At 38.6% G+C, this 19485-nt stretch overlaps 2 protein-coding genes across 4 annotated transcripts in view; one reads left to right on the top strand and one right to left on the bottom strand.

The window, feature by feature from the left end:
• Fank1 (fibronectin type III and ankyrin repeat domains 1) overlaps window positions 1-11557 on the bottom strand; it is a 159462-nt gene extending 147905 nt beyond the window's left edge. The window contains exon 1 of the mRNA XM_063244918.1: window positions 11473-11557. Within this exon, the coding sequence (XP_063100988.1) occupies window positions 11473-11485 (13 nt within the window). The 5' untranslated portion in view covers window positions 11486-11557. The remainder of the gene's footprint in view (window positions 1-11472) is intronic.
• Window positions 6659-19485, top strand: part of Dhx32 (DEAH-box helicase 32 (putative)) — a 62493-nt gene continuing 49666 nt past the window's right edge. Inside the window, exon 1 of one of the 3 annotated variants that reach the window (XM_063244917.1) lies at window positions 6659-6766. The gene's annotated coding sequence lies outside the window, so the exon portion shown is untranslated. Of the gene's footprint in view, window positions 6767-11728; window positions 11912-12146; window positions 12409-19485 lie in introns of those variants that run through there. The other 2 variants (XM_063244914.1, XM_063244916.1) reach the window with 2 other exon arrangements.

Below are 19485 nucleotides of genomic sequence, written 5' to 3'. Positions count from 1 at the left end.
GTCATCTTTTATTCAGCCTATCATGACAGCAAACAATTAGAAACAAAATGAGTATCCATAGTGGACTGGTTAAATTTTGATAAATTCATATACTACAACACAGGTATTTTAAAACTGAGATTTGTTATGTACTAAACAGAAAGATCTCCAAATATGGTGCTAGGTGAAATAAGTAATGGACAAAGAAAGCATGCAGTATATATATAATTTGCTTGAGTCTGTAAGTCTAAGCTATCTCTGAAGATCATTAATACCTATTTTGAAAACCTCTACTCTCAAAGGTTTGATAACACAGAAGAAGCAGACAGATTCCTAGAAACATATGAAGTACCAAAGCTAGGTCAAGAAAATGTAAAACTGATGAGTAACCCAATCTCTATTAATGAAATTGAAAACGTAATTAAGTCCTAACCTACACAGAAGAGCCCATGCCCAGATGGATTCACTGCAGAATTCTATAAGAAGTGCAAAAAAGACTTACTGCCAACATTCCTCAAACTCTTCAATGAAACTGAAAGGGAAGCAATCCATCCTAAGTCATTGCTGGAGGCAAATATTGCTCTAGTACCAAAACTGGAGAAAGACCCAACTAAAAAAGAGAACTACAGAACACAGATGCAAAAATCCTCAATAAAATATTGGCAAATAGGATGCGGCAAATCATCAAGAAGATTATACACCATGACCAAGTGGAATTCATCCCAGATATGCAGGGATGGTTCAACATACGTAAATCAATAAATGTAATCCACCATATCAATAAAATCAAAAGAATCATACGATCATTTCTATAGATGCAGAAAAAGCTTTTAATAAGGTCCAACATTCATTCATGATAAGAACCTTACAGAAAATTGGAATAGATGGTCTTTATTTCAATATAATAAAGGTCATCTATGAAAAACTAACAGCCAATATTATACTAAATGGCCAAAAATTGAAGGCCTGTACTTTAAAATCAGGCACAAGACAAGGATGTCCCTTATCACTGCTCCTATTTAATATAGTACTGGAAATACTAGCCAGAGCAATTAGATGAGAGAAATAAAAGGGGTAAAGATAGAAAAAGAAGAAGTTAAATTATCATTATTCGCAGATGACAAGATAGAAGACCCCCAAAACTCCATTGAAAGACTCTTAGATATAATAAATAAATTCAGCAAGGTAGCTAGATACAAAATCAATACTCAAAAATCAATAGCATTCCTATAAACTAACAACAAAACACTAACAGAGAAATAAGAGAAACCATACCCTTCACACTAGCAACCAAAAAAATGAAATATTTAGGAATTGCTCTCACAAAAGAAGTAAAAGACCTATACAAGGAAAATTATAATACACTGAAAAAAGAAATTGAAGATGATCTCAGAAAGTGGAAAAACATCCCTTGCTCATGGACAGGAAGAATAAATATTGTGAAAATGGCCATTCTCCCAAACCTGTTATACAGATTCAATGTAATTCCAATAAAAATACCATCAACATACCTCATAGATTTAGAAAAATCACTCCTAAAATTCATCTGGAGCGAGAAGAGACCTAGAATAGCAAAGACAGTTCTAAGCAGCAAAGACAAGGCAGGAGGCATCACAATCCCTGACTTGAAGTTATACTACAAAGCAACTGTAGTAAAATCAACACGGTACTGGAATCAAAACAGAGCCGAAGATCAATGGAATAGATTAGAAGATACAACCACAACTGCAAACACACTCAACCACCTTATCTTTATAAAGGAGCCAAACATGTTCACTGGAAGGACAGTCTCTTTAATAAATGGTGTTGGAAAAACTGGCTCTCCATATGCCGACAACTAAAACTAGACCCATGCCTATCACCATGTACTAAATTAAAATCTAAATGGATCAAAGATCTGAATATTAAAACAGAAACACTAGGGGATGGGGATTTAGCTCAGCAGCATAAGCACTTGCCTTGCGAGCAGGCGGTCCTGAGTTTGATCCCCAGTACCAATTAAAAAAAAAAAAACCAGAAACACTAAATCTATTGGAAGACAAATTGAGTAAAAACTTGAAGACATAGGTGGAGACAGAGAATTCATGAACAGGACTCAAACTGCAGGGGAAATACTTCCCAGAATCAATAACTGGGACCACTTCTTATTAAAAAGTTTCTGCATGTCAAAAGAAGTCTCCAGCATAGTGAAAAGAAAACTCACAAACTGGGAAAAAATCTTAGTGAACTGTCCCTCAGACAAAGGACTTCTATCTAAAACAATTAAAAAAAATCAGACCCCCAAAATTCAAAGATCCAATCCAAAAATGGGCATCTGAGATGGATACACACTTCTCAGATGAAGAAATACAAATGGCAAATAAATACATGGAAAAAAATCATTACTCATTAGAGAAATGCAAATTAAAACCACATTGAGATTTCATCTTATTTCTGAAAGAATGGCCAGGATCAAGAAAACCATCACCAAGAAATGCTGGAGAGGCTGTGGGGAAAAAGGAACTCTCCTGCACTGTTGGTGGAAGTGCAGACTGGTGCAGCCATTGTGGAAGTCAGTCTGGAGATTTCTCAAAAAACTGGGATTGGAAGTCCCATTTGTTCCAGGTATTCCACTTTTAAGCATATTCCCAGAAGAACTGAAAATATCATACCACAGTGATATATGTGCACCCATGTTTATAGCAGCACAATTTGTAATAGCCAGATCTTGGAAACAACCTAAGTGTCCATCCACTGAGGAATGGATAAAAAAGTTGTATCATTTTATACAATGGACTACTACTCAGCTATAAAGAAGGATCACATTGAGAAATTTATATATAAATGGGTGCAGCTTCAGACCATACTCATAAGTGAAATAAACCAAACTCACATGTATAAACACCAAATAGTTTGCCTAGTGTAAGAAATGATAACAATATATAAATTATGTGGTAATTATGATTCCCCATTATATTGCTTTGAAGCCTTATGTTTTCATTCATTAATTGGAATGGTTTTATTCTGGATTGTTTGATTTTATTGTCTGTGATGGTATGAACAGCTATTTTGAAGAAAACAAGACATCATAATAGCTAGAGCTGATTTAATATCATATTGTTTTGAAGTCCCACCAAGCCTTTGTTCTGTCTCTATCTGTCTTATCATGTTGTATCTTATTGGATTTTATTATATGTGATAGTACAAACAAAACTTTTATAGACAAAGAGATTATATAGAAACCATTGTTCGTTTTCTGTTAGTTGGTTCTAAATACCCTGTAATACTTTCTTTCTCTTGAATGGTTCTACATTGTCTTGATATGTTTGATGCTATAGTATATGAAGTTATACTCAAATATTTTAAGGAAAGAGACACTATGGTAACTACTGTTACATGAGGTTATCTTGTAGTGAAACACTATGTTGCTTAAATTGTTCTGTTCTGACCTGTGCTATAGTGTTGTTACATCCTCTTTTATCTTAATCTCCTTTTTATTTTTAATTAAAGGAAAAAATAAATTAAAAAAATAGGATATATAGTAACCATTTTGATTTCCTGTTAACTCAATTTGAAGCCCTATATTGCTCTCACCATCTTGTTTTGACTGGTTTTACTCTATTCTGATTCTCTTGATAGTATCAAGTTTGAGGATATAGGCAACTACTTTGAAGACAATAAGATTCACTATGATGCGTATTCTGGTTTGACTTAACTTCTCTTGAAGTCCTGTAATGTCTCCAATGTTTCGGTTTTATTGGTTTTGCTCTGTACTGTTTTGTTCAATTTTACTATAACTGATGATATAGGCAATTCTTTTTAAGATAGCAAGAGGCATTATGGTAACCATTGTTGATCACCTTGTATTCTGTTTTTACATCATGAACTATGTCCATTCTTTTGATTTGAGTGACTGTTTTGTTTTATCACATTTGGTTTTATTCTATTCAAAAAAGTAAATAATGGGGTTGGGAATTTAGCTCAGTGGCATAAGCACCTGCCTTGCAAGCACATGGTCGTGAGTTCGATCCCTGTTACCGGGAAAAAAAAAAGTACTAAGAACTGTGGGAGTAATAAAACCCAAAATGTGTAATTGTTATTGTAAAAAAGAGAGGAAAAGAAAGTGCTCTAAAGGATATAACTGCATGTATATTTAAGTGTATAAGATAGATAACCATATTATTGAGTTTTTGTTGGATCATTGAACAGAACTGTTTGCAGTCTCACTGTTACTGTTTGAATGTCCACTTTGTATGCTTTAATTTTATAACTTGAGCAACTATTTCTAAGATGACAATATCTAATCTATTAACCAGTGATTTCTTACTGTTTATTTTTTTAAACTCTGTATTACTTGTACCTTTTTATATTTTTTTCTCTAAATAAAATTTTTTTAAAAAGGATATTCAAGTAGCCTATCAAAGTACATGAAAATGCACTTACCGTCATTAGTCATTGTCTTACTTACATTCTTGAAACAAAATTCCCAACACTCATGTTAATGAAGGGAAGGTTAATTTTAGCTCACAGTTTATAGAAGTTTCAGTCCAGGGCAATACATCAGAGAGACATCACAGAGGACTAGTAGTCCATACAAGGCAGGCAGAAAACGCAAGCAGTGAACCGCCTCTTTCCTTTTTATTCTATTCAGGCTACAAACCCATTGGTTGGTGAACCCACACCCTGGGTGGACCTTCCCATTGTCCACACCCAGAATTACACTAAACCAATCAGTGGACCAATCCAGTTGGCACACACTCATGATGCAGCCATCTCCCAGAAAGTACATGAGGCTTTGAAGGGACATCCAAATATTAGCCCCGTAACAGTGAGGAATAATTAAAACCTCAATAGAATACTTCTGTCTTATGCACTGAACTAGTTAAATTTAGAAGTGCAAAAACCTAAGAACTGGCAAGGATGCGGGGCACCTGGACCTCTCATGCAATGCTGGATGTGTTTTGTAACACCAGTGGTTACTAAAGCTAAGCAGGACTCAGCAGTGAATTCCATTCCTGGGTGTCTATACAACAGAAATACACACACGTGCACCTGTACTCCGAGAATGGCCTATATTTACCATTCTGGTTCTCTGCTTCCGTCTTATAAAGACTGCCGTGATTGATTACACTGGGCCCACCTACTCTCCACTTTTGCCCCATAAGATAACATTTAAAGGATCAGGAAGGGGCATCTTTCATTCAGCCTATCGTAATAGCAAGCAATAGAAACAAAATGAGCTTCCACAAGTAATGGACTGGTTAAATAAATTATGACAAATTCATACAATAGAATACTGTATAGTTATTTTAAAAGTAAAATGACTCATTATGTACTAAACAGAAACATCTCTAAAATATGGTGTTATGTGGGGGGGGGAAGTAAAGTAATAGAGAAAGAAGGAATGCAGTACAAATCATTTTCTACTGACTCATAGGGAACATGTTAAGCAAAAGACCCTGAACACACACCAAAAAATGCACACTGTGGGGCCGGGATTTAGCTCAGCGGCATAGGCATCTGCCTTGCAAGCCTGTGGTCATGAGTTCGATTCCCAGTATCCCCTCAAATGCACCCTATGTCACTCTGTTTACATAAAATACAAAAGAAAGCAAAATTAACCCATTCCAATGGAACTTCCACTTGTAGTTACTATGATGTGGGCAACACTTAGAAAGCTGAGTTACAAGGAATGTTCACGCACCCATTTAATCAGTGTTGTGATAACATGAATGTGTTCATTTTGCAAATATTCATCAGACTATACACTTAATATTTGTACATTCTATTGTATGCATGCACTTCAAGTACAAATTAATGCCAACTGCCAAAGCAAGGGTAACATATTTAACTAGCATCATTACTGTCAACCAGAGAATGAAAGTACTTGCACAATCCTGAAGAAGCTAATTAAACTGTTTGTTTCTCTCAACTAGACAAGACTCATCGAGTCATTTAAAAAACTTCTGCGATGGATTTTTTTCATTCACTTATTCACTCAGATTAAGGTAAAGTTATGCATAGAGTCAGAAAGGTGAAATCCCAGCTCTGTGTCATGAAAATTTCTCAAGGGAGAGCTGAGCATATATACTGATCAGAGCATATTAGAACACAAAAGTATTAATAAAATGCAGATACAGTACTGACGAGGGTTGGAACTCACTCTGATTTGGGAAAAGGGAAAGTAAATAGACATACAAAGTTCATAAGAGAGTAATGTTCAGGAAAGGATTTAAAAGACAAATGGGTGATGGGCAGTGAATACATTCCAGGCAGAGGCCTAGAAGGAAAAGAGGCAAGTGAGAAGACTTGTAAGGTTCCTGACAACCTGGAACCGGGTGGGGCCAAGTTGGAAGAACTGGTCCCAAAAGGGGCAGTCAAGCTTTTCCTTCCAGCCTCCTATGAGAAGCACCCTGAGAAGATCCCTGGGGTCCCAAGGATAAATATCACCAGTTTTGCCACTAACCCTGCCAGACTACATGACCACACACGTCACACACATGTGCATACTCATACTATACAAATGCCTGTGTGACTTGTTTACTTTGCACCACCTTCTGAAGTTAATGAGTCACCCAGGCCACTCTTGGACGAGGCTGGTAAGCACAAGCCCCTCCTTGAATGTGGTTGGCTAGTGGTGAGCAGACAAGTTGGAACAGTGCTTGCTCAGCACTGCAAGACAAGGTAAGCCAAGTTAGCAGGAACAGATACCAATTAGGGATGGTGCTGGATGAACAGGAGCTTCTGGACATAGAATCTCAACCACTGGAACATTTTCTCCCTTTCTATGGCTGGCTGAGCATCAGAGGTCAGGACTGCAATGATTTTTTAGAATTTTGATGAAAATTTAAAAATAGTACTGCTTAAAATGTGTTACTCTGAAATTGCTAAAGATGTTTTAAATTTGATTTATTTAAGTGTCTGTTTTTTTACAGTAAGATTTGAATTATGACCTAACTGACAGAATTAATATTCTTCAGGGCCTAAGAGTACTTGAGAAAAAACTGCTACAGAGATAGGTTAAATGATTTTTGGGCTTACCTAAGAAATTATTTTTAAATCCTTACCAGTCTCCCAGATAATTAGTAAGTACATCATGACAGTACAAGGATGTTAGGTTTTATGACCTGCTGGCTCCTTTGTCTAAAATACAATGTTACTTGCCTACTTCCTCAATCTTACTGGGTAAAACACCTCATTTAGGTTAAGAAAGAAAAAGGAACATCACACTTGTAATTGACCTGACATTTATATGTACCTGATTTAGAGGAACTTTACCCAAAGCATACTCCACAAGTGGCACTTCAAATGTCACTGTTCCTTCTGTTGTAAAATGGCTTTCTTGCTGTAAGTACACCATATCACACTTAAGAAAATAAAACCAGGCACCCAGCTGTTAACAGCAATGCCTTCCACTCAGTGAATGTTTGCGTAAGGCATGTTTCCTGTTAGCACTAGGGATAACATAATAAACAAGGCAGATAGGGCCAATGCCCTCTTCCACCACTCTAAAGTCTGATGCCAGAAGTAGATTTTTAAACATTAACAAAATTTTTAAAATATTAACAAAACAATTGCAAATGATTAATTAATTACAAATTGTGATTTATGCTATGAAGAAAAAGGGAAAGAGATAGGAATATTGTCAGTGAGAGGGTGATGCCTGCTTCAGGGAGTCAAAGAAAGAGTCCATGAGGAAGTGACATTTAAGCAAAGACTGAAGGGAATTTGAAGCCAGTGCTAGCAGAGCAAAAGGGAATACCTAATATTCCTGGCAGAAGGAAAAGCTTGCACAAAGAAGATAGTGTTAAGACTTCTGAGTATGTTAGAGGGCTCAGAGAAGCATAATATGTCTATGATCCAAAGTGTGACACGTTTCAAGAGGTATCTACACTAGTATAAAAACTGGCTTGCTTTTGGGCAGGGGAATGACAAGATCCGGTGTCTATTTTGGAAAGCTAACACTGGCTTCCAGGTGGAGCAGAGGTAGGAGAGGGGAGAGGGGATGTGCAAATCAGCAGAACCTGCAATTGTGGGGAAAACCACTGATTGCTACAAGGAAAGGGGAAAATGAGCACAACTGCGGTAGTTTGGAGGTGGAACAGACAGACAGATGGGTGGAAGTACTGCTCCTGAGGGGTATTGTGTGAGCAAAAGAGTCAGACTCAGCTGACTCAGATGTCAGACTGGAATAATTGGGAAGGTGGGGATTACTAGTGGAGAAAAAACTTTAAAGAGAACACATGTCTCAAACTCTTAGTCACTGGAATAATTTACATCTCCATTTAACATTCCTTTTAAAATGTTGATGTGTAACCCAGACCTGGATTTTCATCAGTTTTAAGACAAGCCTGGGTTACACAGCGAGTTCAAAGTCAGGCTGAATTACATAGCAAGACCCTGTGTCAAAACAACAACAAAAAAAGTTGGCACATAACAGGGTACTGCAGCCAGGCCTAAATTTAGATGTGTGGTTTATCTCAATGTTGCTTTTGATAAATACAGCTTTAACTAAGATCGTGTGTTTCCTTATGTTCATTGGTTACTTGGATTGTGTTGGCTTAGATTTGAGCTAAAGCTCCTACAGAACGCCCCCTGATTTTATCATTCACTAAGAAATTGGATAGAGAGGTTGGGGATTTAGCCCACTAGTGTAAGCGCCTTCCTGGCAAGTGCAAGGTCATGAGTTTGATCCCTGATACAGTAAAAATAGCAAAGTTGAATTTACGTATTTTTTTTAGAAAGCAAAATGAAAGAATTTATTTTATTCATTGGTTATCTTTCCAATAGTGAAATTAATTTAGGAAAAAAAATAAAAACACAAATGTGCTAGATGAAAGCCCCAACCGCTCTGAACAGCCCAAGGTTGTGAACTTATTTAATTTCCCCTAAGGAATCATTTCTTGGTCCACTGACTTATTATTCTATAAAACAGTGGTAGCCCCTGTCATCCTTTGCTTGTTGCCAGAATATGATCCAGCCATGGGGTTTGAGAGTTTATGTTTATTGGATTTTAATGACTTAGTTAACAAAGGTCATTCCTAAAAGTAATAGAAAACTAAGTGTGTGGAAATAAAATGGATACAAATCACTTCAGGGTTATTTCTAGTAGTTCTTTACTGCTGTTTTAGACACATGTTTAATTTTTAAAAACAATTAAGAAGAATCCTTCCTTTTAATCAATTTACTGATGCTGTATTTATTCTTTTAAAATATTATTTGAAATCCTTCAATAACAAAAGGTGCCATATAATTACCAAACTTAAAACATGTCCCATAATATTACCAACATTATAAAGATATAATGCTAATAGAATACTGACAACAGTATCACTGTAACTACATACTTGCTAGTATTATATCCATAGTGCTTCCATTACCTTTGGGAGAACTAACTTTATTTATTTATTTGGTCTTTTTCATTTTTATCGGTACCAGGGATCGAACTCACAACTGCCTGCTTGCAAGGCAGGCATTTATGCTGCTGAGCTAAATCCCCAGCCCCTGGGAGAACTAACTTTAGTCTTGGGTAAAATTTAGTTAGATATAAATCTTGGAAGTTAAAAAAAACTTTAGAGATAACTTAGCCTTATCCTTTTAAATATTTACCAAATTGCTTAGTTAGTAAATATTTATCCCAACTGATGCTTAGTAGACTGGAAAAGAATCTCCTAAGGTAAATGGTAATGGAATTTATTTACAATTAAATTAATAAAAATAAGAACATATGAAAAGGAATAAATCTAGTTGTACCCCAGGCACAAATTGCTTTATAAATATTTTCCACTTCAAAATCCAATGAGCTGAGCCAGGTAATGTTGCACATGCCTGAGAGGCTGAGGCAGGAGAATCTCTCACTCTCCTACTGCCTACAACTTTACTCTTCCTACTCTTCTCTTATTTTTTGTACTGGGGATCAAACTCATGACTTTGCATTTGCCAAGCAGGCATTTATGCCTGCTGAGCTAAACCCCTGATCTTAATCTTCCTGCTCTTGAGCTTTGAACCCTGCTGCTCCCTCAGGTCTGGGGACCTATGCACAATGATTTCCTTTAAAAATTGTTCTCCCTTTTCTTTGCCAGGCCCTTTGTGGATCTAGTTCTGTCTCCTCCTGGGAGCCTTCTGTTTGCCTTTTCCCTAGTCTCAGAGAGTTTTCAGTAATTTTTGACTCTCTGCTTAGTTTCCTGGGATGGATGAAACTGACAGTGTCCTATTCATCATCCAATCCCCAATTCCTAGAACAGAGCATATTTGGCACAATGAATGAATGAATAAATACAACACTAAAGATTTTGAAAACAAAGATAAATTGGCAGAAATAAAGCTGTTGTTTTTAAAATATACATATCACTTCAAACCATTTCTTTATGGATAAAACATACACAACTTGATATTAGTTTGAAATTAGTCCAGAAAAATTTTAGCATTATGTATGCTGAATTTCTTTCAATAGATTAGGTAAAAATTGCAGAATCCAAGGAGTTATAAATGCAAAGAAACACTGTATAAAAATCCTACCAATCTAAGCCAACTATATTTCCCAATTTGGAACTTTGCTCCTTAGCAAATGAGTTAAAGTAAAGGAGAAAGTCTTTAAAATTTTTTTTGTTATTGTTGGAAATAAATGACATTTACAAATGCCATTCCTCCCAGAGAAAACTTGGATTTAGCTTGAGTATTTTATTTCTGAAGTTGTGTAAGACAAGTCGACAAGGTTTTAAGAGTCAAACTGTACCCTCTCACAATCAAGTTTTAAGATCTTTCAAGTCTCTATATAAAACAGTCCTTATTTGAAGAACAAAAAGGAGCAATAAAACAATTTAGGTGGAGATATGTAGACAAGGGCCTGGAACAAAGTCCCCTGGAAACACGGGGGTAGGGGTGGGGAATAAACCAGTGAGTTACAGATCTTGTTAGATCTAATAAGTAAACTGTACACCTTTGGTCATACATCAAAAAACAACCGTGGAACAGCAGAATTAGTAAAAATATTTTTCTTGCCATATCTAATCTCGTACAGGTACAATAATTAAATACAGGTAAGAATAAATTATATGTGCTTGGAGAAAGTTCATCCCACGTCCTTATAACAGACGATTAAGGGGTTGGGGGAAATGGCTTCTCATCAATTCAAAATCCAGCTTTGTCCCATACTTGATTGCTTGGATTTTAGAAGCAAGACGGGCTATTTAGAATTAACCACCAAACAACTAAACTGAAATAATGGTACAGGTGCTAACAGTAACACTAAATACAATTGCTTGGGGGAGAACCTCAGGAGGGAACACTCTGCGGGCACTCATCCTCCGGTCCTTCAGGCTTCCGGCGGAAATTCTCTCGGCCCACCCCAGAGAGCAGGACTCAGTCCTCTTCTCTCTTCCCGTTAGCTGAGAAACGGACTAGCGAAGACGCAAACTGAACGTGCCTGTCAGATACAATAAAGCCTGTAGAGCTGCGTGGGGGCCCCTCCTGGTACCCGAAGGCCGAGGCCCACCCCAGCCCAGCCGCCCTTACTCTGGGGCTCCATGATCAGGTGCTGCCAGGCCCCGCGGGCCAAGCCCTGGCGCCGCCGCCCTTCTAACACTCCTGCTCCACAGCAGGCGTCTCTCGAGTTACCCTGGCAACCGGGGACCTGGGAGGAGGGGCCAGTAGGACGGCGAGAGGAAGGGACCAAAAGCCTAGAGAAAACGCCTGCGAGCGCTAAGGCCCGCGCGTTGTTGGGGGCACCGAGTGAAGGCGACGGCCGGGTGGCCAGAGAAGGACACTGCTTCGGAAGCCTGGTCGTGCAGTGGGGACTCTCTGGGGGTCCTTGCGCCCTTCCCCCGGGCCTCCGGAGTGGGCGCCTCGGCCCCGCCGTCGCAGTCCCAAGGTGTCTGTCGGGACCGCCCGAGCGTCGGGCGACCAGCGCAGCGGGGCCTGGCCGAGCTCCGGGGCTCGGCGGCCGGCGCTGCAGGTAGGACGGGCTCGGGCGGCGCAGAGCCGGGCGGCGGGGCCGGGTGGGGTGGGCGGCTGGTGCACCTGTTGCGGCCCCTTGGGCCTGGCTTTCCCTTAGCCGCCGGCGCCCGCTGTGACCCCCAGACGCCCCTTCTCTGGAACCGCTTCTCTGCAGGGGGCGGGGCGTTGGCGCGCAGCCCCCTGGGGTGCAGTGCAGTGTGGTGCGGTGCTGTGGGGTGGGGTGGGGTGGGACCTCTCGGAGCCCGCCCCCCCCCTCCCCCGAGCCGGGGCGTAGGGCAGTCGGCTAGGGTGGCCTCGCGGAGTGCTTGGACTGGCGCAGCCGGCCAAGGAGAGCGTCCCCGCTGGGCCTAAGTGGTTCCTGACCCTAGAAACCCTGGAGAATTCCTTCGCCCCGCGCTGCTCTGTCATCTTGGGTGTCGCATTTCAGGCCCTGGGCCCTCGTCGGATATCTCCTTTAGTTTTTCGGTGTTTGTTTCAACCTTCCTGATTTTTTGGGTGAGTTATTGAATCAACCTATATATTTTGTAGCGAAACTTTTTGAGTTGCTAAAGTTAAGTTGATCGCACACAAAGGTCTTTTCTGAGTTTTGCTTTAAGGAAGCTTTGAGGCTCATAGGGGAGTTTTATCTGTGGATTGTAGAAATTAAAACCTCACAGGGTATCATGGCTTAGGAAAAATGAGCCAGAAACGGGGTGGGGGAATGGAGACGAGTGGGATGAAAAAGTAGGGGACGGAAATCGCAGGATTGATTTAGCACTCAGGTCTGGAGATTATGGTAATCTATCGATTACCATCACCACTTGGAGAGCAGTTGAAGAAAATGCAAGGCAGAGCCCTCTTGGGGTCCTGTAAGTGATTACTTATTCTTGCCACTAGAGAGATTTCCAGTCCAGTATGACTAAGACGCCAAAGAGAATTACTTTCCTCTTAGAAAAAGAAATCATTCAGAAGTTAATCGAACCCCAGGAGCATATATTCTGTGTAAACAACCATTTATTATATGCCACCAAATTAGACCTTCCCACATCAGACTATATAGGGACTCTTCAGACGGTCGAAACAAGGAGGTTTATGTGTTAATGTTGACAAGCACTGTGATTTGTACAGAGGTGATAATTCACAAGCTAAAGTACTAAAGAATAAATTCAGGTTAGCTTCTGAAATGTGGAGAAGAGGGTGAGAGGGCTACATTTTTAGGTAGAAAACATCTAAGATGAGCAAAACTTCTGTATACGTGTTTCTCAAATTAGCTTTCAAAGGCAAAATCAATAAGTGGTCTTATCTAGGATACAAAGGTAGTAATGTTGATCAGTAGCATCATAATAGTGTCAAGACAGTGATAAAAAAATTTTAAAACTGACATTATTGACACATACAAAAAAGATCAGGTTATATTTTCCCAAACAGTAAAGGACTTCTTGCTGTTCTTCTGTGGTGCTGCGTATTGATCCCTGAACTTCATTCCCAGACTATTTTTTAAAATTTTTTATTATGAAACAGGATCTTGCTAAATTCCGAATCTTGTGATTCTGAAATCAGAATCAGATTCAGTAAATTCACAAGCTTGAATTTGTGATTATTCTGCTTCACTTTCCCAGTGTGCTGGGATTACAGGTGTACACTACCACACTGGATTTAGGTATTTGTATTTTTAAAAAAGGAGAGGAAAACAACATTACAGATCTCCATGCTAAGGTAACAGTGACTCCTTTTGGTAATTATCTACTCTTTTTAAGATTGGAAAAGGGGGCTTATGTGTTAGTGAAATACTTTGCAGTGATTTACATTGTTTTATATTTCTTTAAATTGATAAGACATTTTATGTAATAAATAAAGGCAATGAAAAGTAATGTTTGATTTTAGGTGATAGTGTATCTATGGAAGAAAAGACTGGTGGAGGTAAAAGTGGAGAGGAAAGGTGCTAACATGACCAAGGCAGGAAAAACACTTCATTTCTCTTTTCCTGTCACCATTCAGTACAATGTACTTGCTAAACAGATAAGCAGAGCTTTAGAGAAATTGCTTTCTACATGGGGATAATTTAGTATTAACAAATAGTGGTCAGAAGGTTGCTAATGGGATAGGTTGGGAAAAGAATCTAAGACCTTTATTGTTTCTTTTTGGAGTTTCCTGACCTTGTGTTTCTCTTCACTGTTGTGTTCAAAATGTTATTGGTGGCCAAAAGAAAAACAATGAAGACTTGTTTTGTTTTTAAGTTTTCAAGTTCATTGCTGGGTAGAATAGTTACTATTTGGTTCTCAGATGTCTCAGTAAAGATTGCAAACCAAGGAGCAACAAGGTAGCAAGGAAAAGAGGGGCATAGTCTTTCTTTTTCTTATTTAGAGCTATTGACGTATCAATTGAAAGTAAAAATAGTGGTAAAAAGTTAAATTTATTTAATGCAAATAGGATGATAAAGATGACAGCAAATAATTGTATTTAGTTCTGTTTTCTGTTATGGTAAATTGAAAGATTTTTCATGTTTAGTTTCTACAGGGGGTGGAACCTTTTACCTGAGTTAAGATTCTTTGTCTAATTGCTGTTACTCTCTGAAACTCAAGTTCGTTCAAAGGTAAAATAGAATCAAATTCATATATACATATATATCTGAGACAGAATCTTCACTATGTAGCCTAGGCTGGCCTTGAACTCATGGCAGTCCTCCTTCATCAGCCTCTCAAGTACTGGGATTCATAGGCATGTCCCATCATGCCTAGCTATATTTGATTTTTTTGTTTGTTTCTTTGTTTGGGTACCAGGGTGCAACTCAGGACCTTGTACTTGCCAGGTGGGCACTTGTGCCACTGAGCTAGATCCCCAGCCCTACTTGATGTGTGTTTGCCACATCCCCCAAATGTGCTAGAATGAACTCAAATTGTTGGACTCACAGGAATGCCTCTTTCTTTTTTTCTTTTCTTTGAGGTAGGTTCTTGGTGTGTAGCTGGCTTCAGATTTACTTTGTACCCCAGGTTTGTCTTGAACTCGCAGTGATCTTGTTGCTTCAGGCTCCTAAATACTAGGATTACAGGAATGTGCCCCCATGCCCAATGAGGGAGGCCCATTCTTATGATATGAATGTTTTATTCATTCATAGCTTAATTGTGTTGCAGTACCATGCTGTCTCTCTCCTTTCCTAGAAAGTGTTCTAGGATTAGGCTAATGGTAATACATTTCTTGTAGCCCCGGATTATACTTTCTTGTCAGTTTTTCTCGAATTTTGTGTTTATGGATCTTGGATTTAGATTACACAATTTTGAAGTCCATGGCTCTTCTTCTACATCCCTTTTAGCACATTGTGACTTTTAATGTATACCTGGTAATCTGAGCAGGACAATAATAGAAAAGAGAATTCTTTTTTAAAACATTTTATTTAAAGAGCAAAACAGAAGGGTAGAAATAATACAGAATTTCAAAAAAAAAAAACCAGTAAGAAGTCACTAGTTGATAAATTACATATTGTTCTCTTAGAAATAGTTGTTCAAGTTACAAAATTAAAGCATACAAAGTGGACATTCAAGCAGTGAGACTGCAAACAGTTCTGTTCAAAGATCCAACAAAAACAGTAATCTGGTTATCAGTTCTACACACTTAAACATACATGCAGTCATATCCTTTAGAGAACTTTCTTTTCTTCCTTTTGCTTTTTAAGTCCACTATCTGTTTAGTTATATCATGTTTCAGCTTGCTCAGTACCTTACTGATCTGTTTTGTTGTTGTTGTTTCCTGTTTAATCACCTTATATAATTCTGTTGTTTTGTTTCTGAGTTTCTCCTCATCCATGCCCCATGGATCACCTTTGGTGGAGTTGGGAGTTTTTGGAGGTATTTTGTTACCTTGTTTTCTCATGTTCTATTGTTTTTGTTGTTGTTTAGTTGTTTGTTTGTTTGGAAGGTAGTGAAATAGAATAATACAGAACACAGCCAATTGAGACAGGAGAGTGAAATTGGTACAGAACATCGCAGCAGGTTACTGGGATAACAGTAATAGGTGCCATAGTATATCTCATTATCTTCAATCAGGTATGGCAAAATCAAATAAAATACAGAACATTATAGAACTTATCAAAACAGAATATTGAATAGAGCAATACCATTAATCAGAACAAAGCAAAACAGAGATAACAATATTTGTCTTCAAAGAGATGGCTCTTCTTCTACATCCTTTTTGCTATATTGCATATGGTCAACCTCCCAAGGCGGGGAGTGGGGGGGGGGGCATGGGATGTTTGATTCTCAGCCTGTGTGATGGGAGGCTCATGGCTGCTTACCAGGGAGATGGGATGGTTGCTTGGTTTCCCAGTGCCCTAAGTTCCAACATGGCGTGGATCTTGGGACACCCTGGGTGGTTCTCTCCCTGTGGTGGCTGCTGTTTGCCTGAGACATGGCTGCTTACCAGGGAGGCGAGCTGGTTGCTTGGTTTCCCAGCGCCCTAAGTTCCAACATGGCACAGATCTTGGGAGACAATGGCTCCAAAAAGACAATTCTTTAGTCAGTGATACATGTAACTAATTTCTAGCTTTGTTATTTGGGGAAAATTAGGAGATATTATTTGCTTATCAATAACATGAAGTTGTTTAATAGTCTAGTTGTAAGAAACAAATGTGGGGCTGGGCATGGTGGTAAATGCCTGTAATCCCAGCACTCATGAGGCTGAGGCAGCATCATTGGGAGTTCGAGACCAGCCTGAGCTACAAAGTGAGTTCAAGCCCAGCTTGAACTGCATAGTAAGACCCTGTCTCAAAAAGACAAGAAAAAGTAAAAGAAACAAATGCGATTATAAAGAAGAATGGTAATATCATATATTATAAAGGACTTTTTTAATGTGAAAGGTTGTTACTGATTTAGATAGAACAAACATTTATTTTGCCTTCACAGTGTGCTAGGTACTTCTTGGGTTCTGGGGTTGCTTTTTCACAAAAATGAATAGCAAATGCCCAGAAGGATTGGGTGTGAATTGCAGGAGGCTTTCTAGGCAAGGAAACACCTTGGGCAAAGGTAGGAAGGCAAGAGAGTGTCTGCGGCAGAAGTTCATGTGGCTAGAGCAGAGTTCTCCTTATCCATTAGAAAAGAGAGATTAACTGAAGCTAAAATATCAGTGGTTTTCTCTAGGAAATTTATGTAGGATGAGAAAAGGGGAAGGGATAACTCCTCAGGGTACATGTATTTTGTAATGGACAGGAGTGGCTGGTGGTGGAAGAACTCAGTGAGGCTAAAAAAGTGTGACCAGAAGAGTAAGTTGAAAATCTGGACTGGCTAATGAAAGAACCCCTCCCTCAAAGAGTTCCTTGTTGGTCTCAAAACCTTTATACATTCCTTCACCTGGCACAGAATGCACAACAAGGGTTACCAATCTGTTATTATTTTATTAAAGCCATAGCAAAATGACTACCCATTTACTTTGTTAGCAAAAACAAACAAACAAACAACAACAACAACAAAAAAACCCAAAACTTCCCGATATTTGGGAGTTTTCATTTTCCATTTGAATTACTACAGAGTTGGGAGAATCACTTGAGTTCAAGGCCAGCCAGAACTACATAGTAAAATCCTGTCTCCAAAAACCTCAATAATAATAATAATAGCAATAACAGCAGCTACTGCCTGGGTGATCTGAGTGCATGCCTGTAATTCCAGCACTTTGGGAGGCTTGGGAAAGAGAATCACAAATTTGAGTTCTGCCCAGTCACCTTAACCTCTATCTCAAAAAATAAAAGGCTGGGAATATAGCTCAGTGGTAGAACATTTCTGGGTGTCATCTTTCAGTACTGTACAGGAAAAGGAATTAAAACAAGGTCAATCTATGGGAAGTCTAGAAATAGGGTTTGATCTTAGCTTTTCCAGCAGGGATTAAATAGATGCTGGAAACCAAATAAAATGTATTTTAAAGAATTTCAAGCCTGTTAAAATATAGGCAAACAAAGAGGCAGGCTTCTGAAAGTTTCAGTGGTGGCTAAGTCTAGTTTCAACTAAAGTATGCATGGGAGGCAAAGTTCATATTTTAAATATTTGACCTAACTTCACATGGCCATTTAGAACCATGCTTTTCATATCTGTAAAAAAAAAAATTCACAGATCTGTGTGTACCTTGTTTTTCTGTGTTAGGCTGCCTATATCCCCTATGGTGTCAAGTATTTGGTGTCGTCTTAGTTCATTTTCTTTAACTTAGCCAGGAAGTGGTACAGTACTGTGGTGGGCCGTGTACAACACACTTGGTGTCGAGCTAAGAGCAGACTGCCTGACTTCAAGCACTTGCTCTTTCACAGATGAGCTGCTAGACACTGGATAAATTAACTGAACCTCTGAAGGCTTAAATTTCCTCATTTGAAAAATGGAAATGGTAAAGTAAACTCTCGTGGGGTTCTTAAGAGTTTAAATGAAATAGTCCATATAAAGTGCTTAAGTGCTTAGTATAGCATCTGGCATGCAGTAAGCACTCTCTAATTGCTAATCAGTAGGATTATTATCATTATTGTCTTCATTAGTCTAACTTTAGTAGTAGTGTGGAACCATGCTTCTCAAAGTGTGGTTGGCAGACCAATGCCGACTCATGACTTTACTGGACTGTAGGGGCTGGTTCCTGGGTGGCGATAGGCTATATCACTAAATACACTGTTTAGCTCAGCCAACTTTTAATAGAAAGATTTCTTCAGTGAGGACAGCAGTAAGTTGATTTATATCAGTTATAAGCTCCATTTTTGCCACAGAGTAATGTTTTGCCGTGGGATATTAGACCAAAGATCTCGTTCTCCAAAAGATAACAACCCTCTTTCCTCAAGACTGTTGGTACTCATTTATAATGCCTCAGTAACCTTTCTTTAAACATTGTGATCGTGGACTACAAGTACATTATTTGTTATTGATCATTCTGTGTATTACTTTATAAGAATTGCAAAGATATATCAGAAATTTCAATTTTTTTTTTTTGGTACCAGAGATCAAACTCATGACCTTGTGCTTGTCAGGCAGGCACTTATGCCGCTGAGCTAAATCCCCGGCGCAATATCTCAGAAATTAATCTTATTTTAGGAAGTCTACCAGAACTCCAGACCAAGAGTAAAAACATGAAAATCTGAACACATATGTTGAATGGATGTAATGAGTGCTCGCAGTAGTTTTATAGTTTGGCTTCATAGGTTTCACATAGACAGATGTCTCCATTTGCTAAGTGATTCCATAAAAAGACAGAATTAATACTTTTACTATCATAATAGAGATCAGTGTTCATATTATCAAGATAGTGTTTGAATCTCCTAGAAATCTGTAACATTGGGGAATATTAGTGTTATAATTAATGGTTTTTGTCTTTTTGAGATAGGGTCTCACTAAGCAGTTAAGGCTGGCCTTGAACTCCTTATATAACCCTCATATGTAGCCCAGGCTGGTCTTGAACTCATAATGATCCTCCTGCTTCAGCCTTTCAATTGCTGGGATTACAAGCATACACCACCATGCCCAGCAACACTAGGGAATATAAATTTGTAAATACAAGTGGAAACAGTATAACTTTTTCTTAATAGTATTATAGAAGATCCATCTTAGGGTTTTTTTTAAAGTACTGATTCTCTATTTGCTC

This window comes from Cavia porcellus, unplaced genomic scaffold (assembly GCF_034190915.1).
Source record: "Cavia porcellus strain 051 isolate PalLab524CR breed Dunkin Hartley unplaced genomic scaffold, mCavPor4.1 scaffold_2, whole genome shotgun sequence".
Lineage (NCBI taxonomy): Eukaryota > Metazoa > Chordata > Mammalia > Rodentia > Caviidae > Cavia > Cavia porcellus.
The sequence above is the reverse complement of the archived record's forward strand: the minus strand, read 5'-3'. Positions and strand labels throughout refer to the sequence as shown.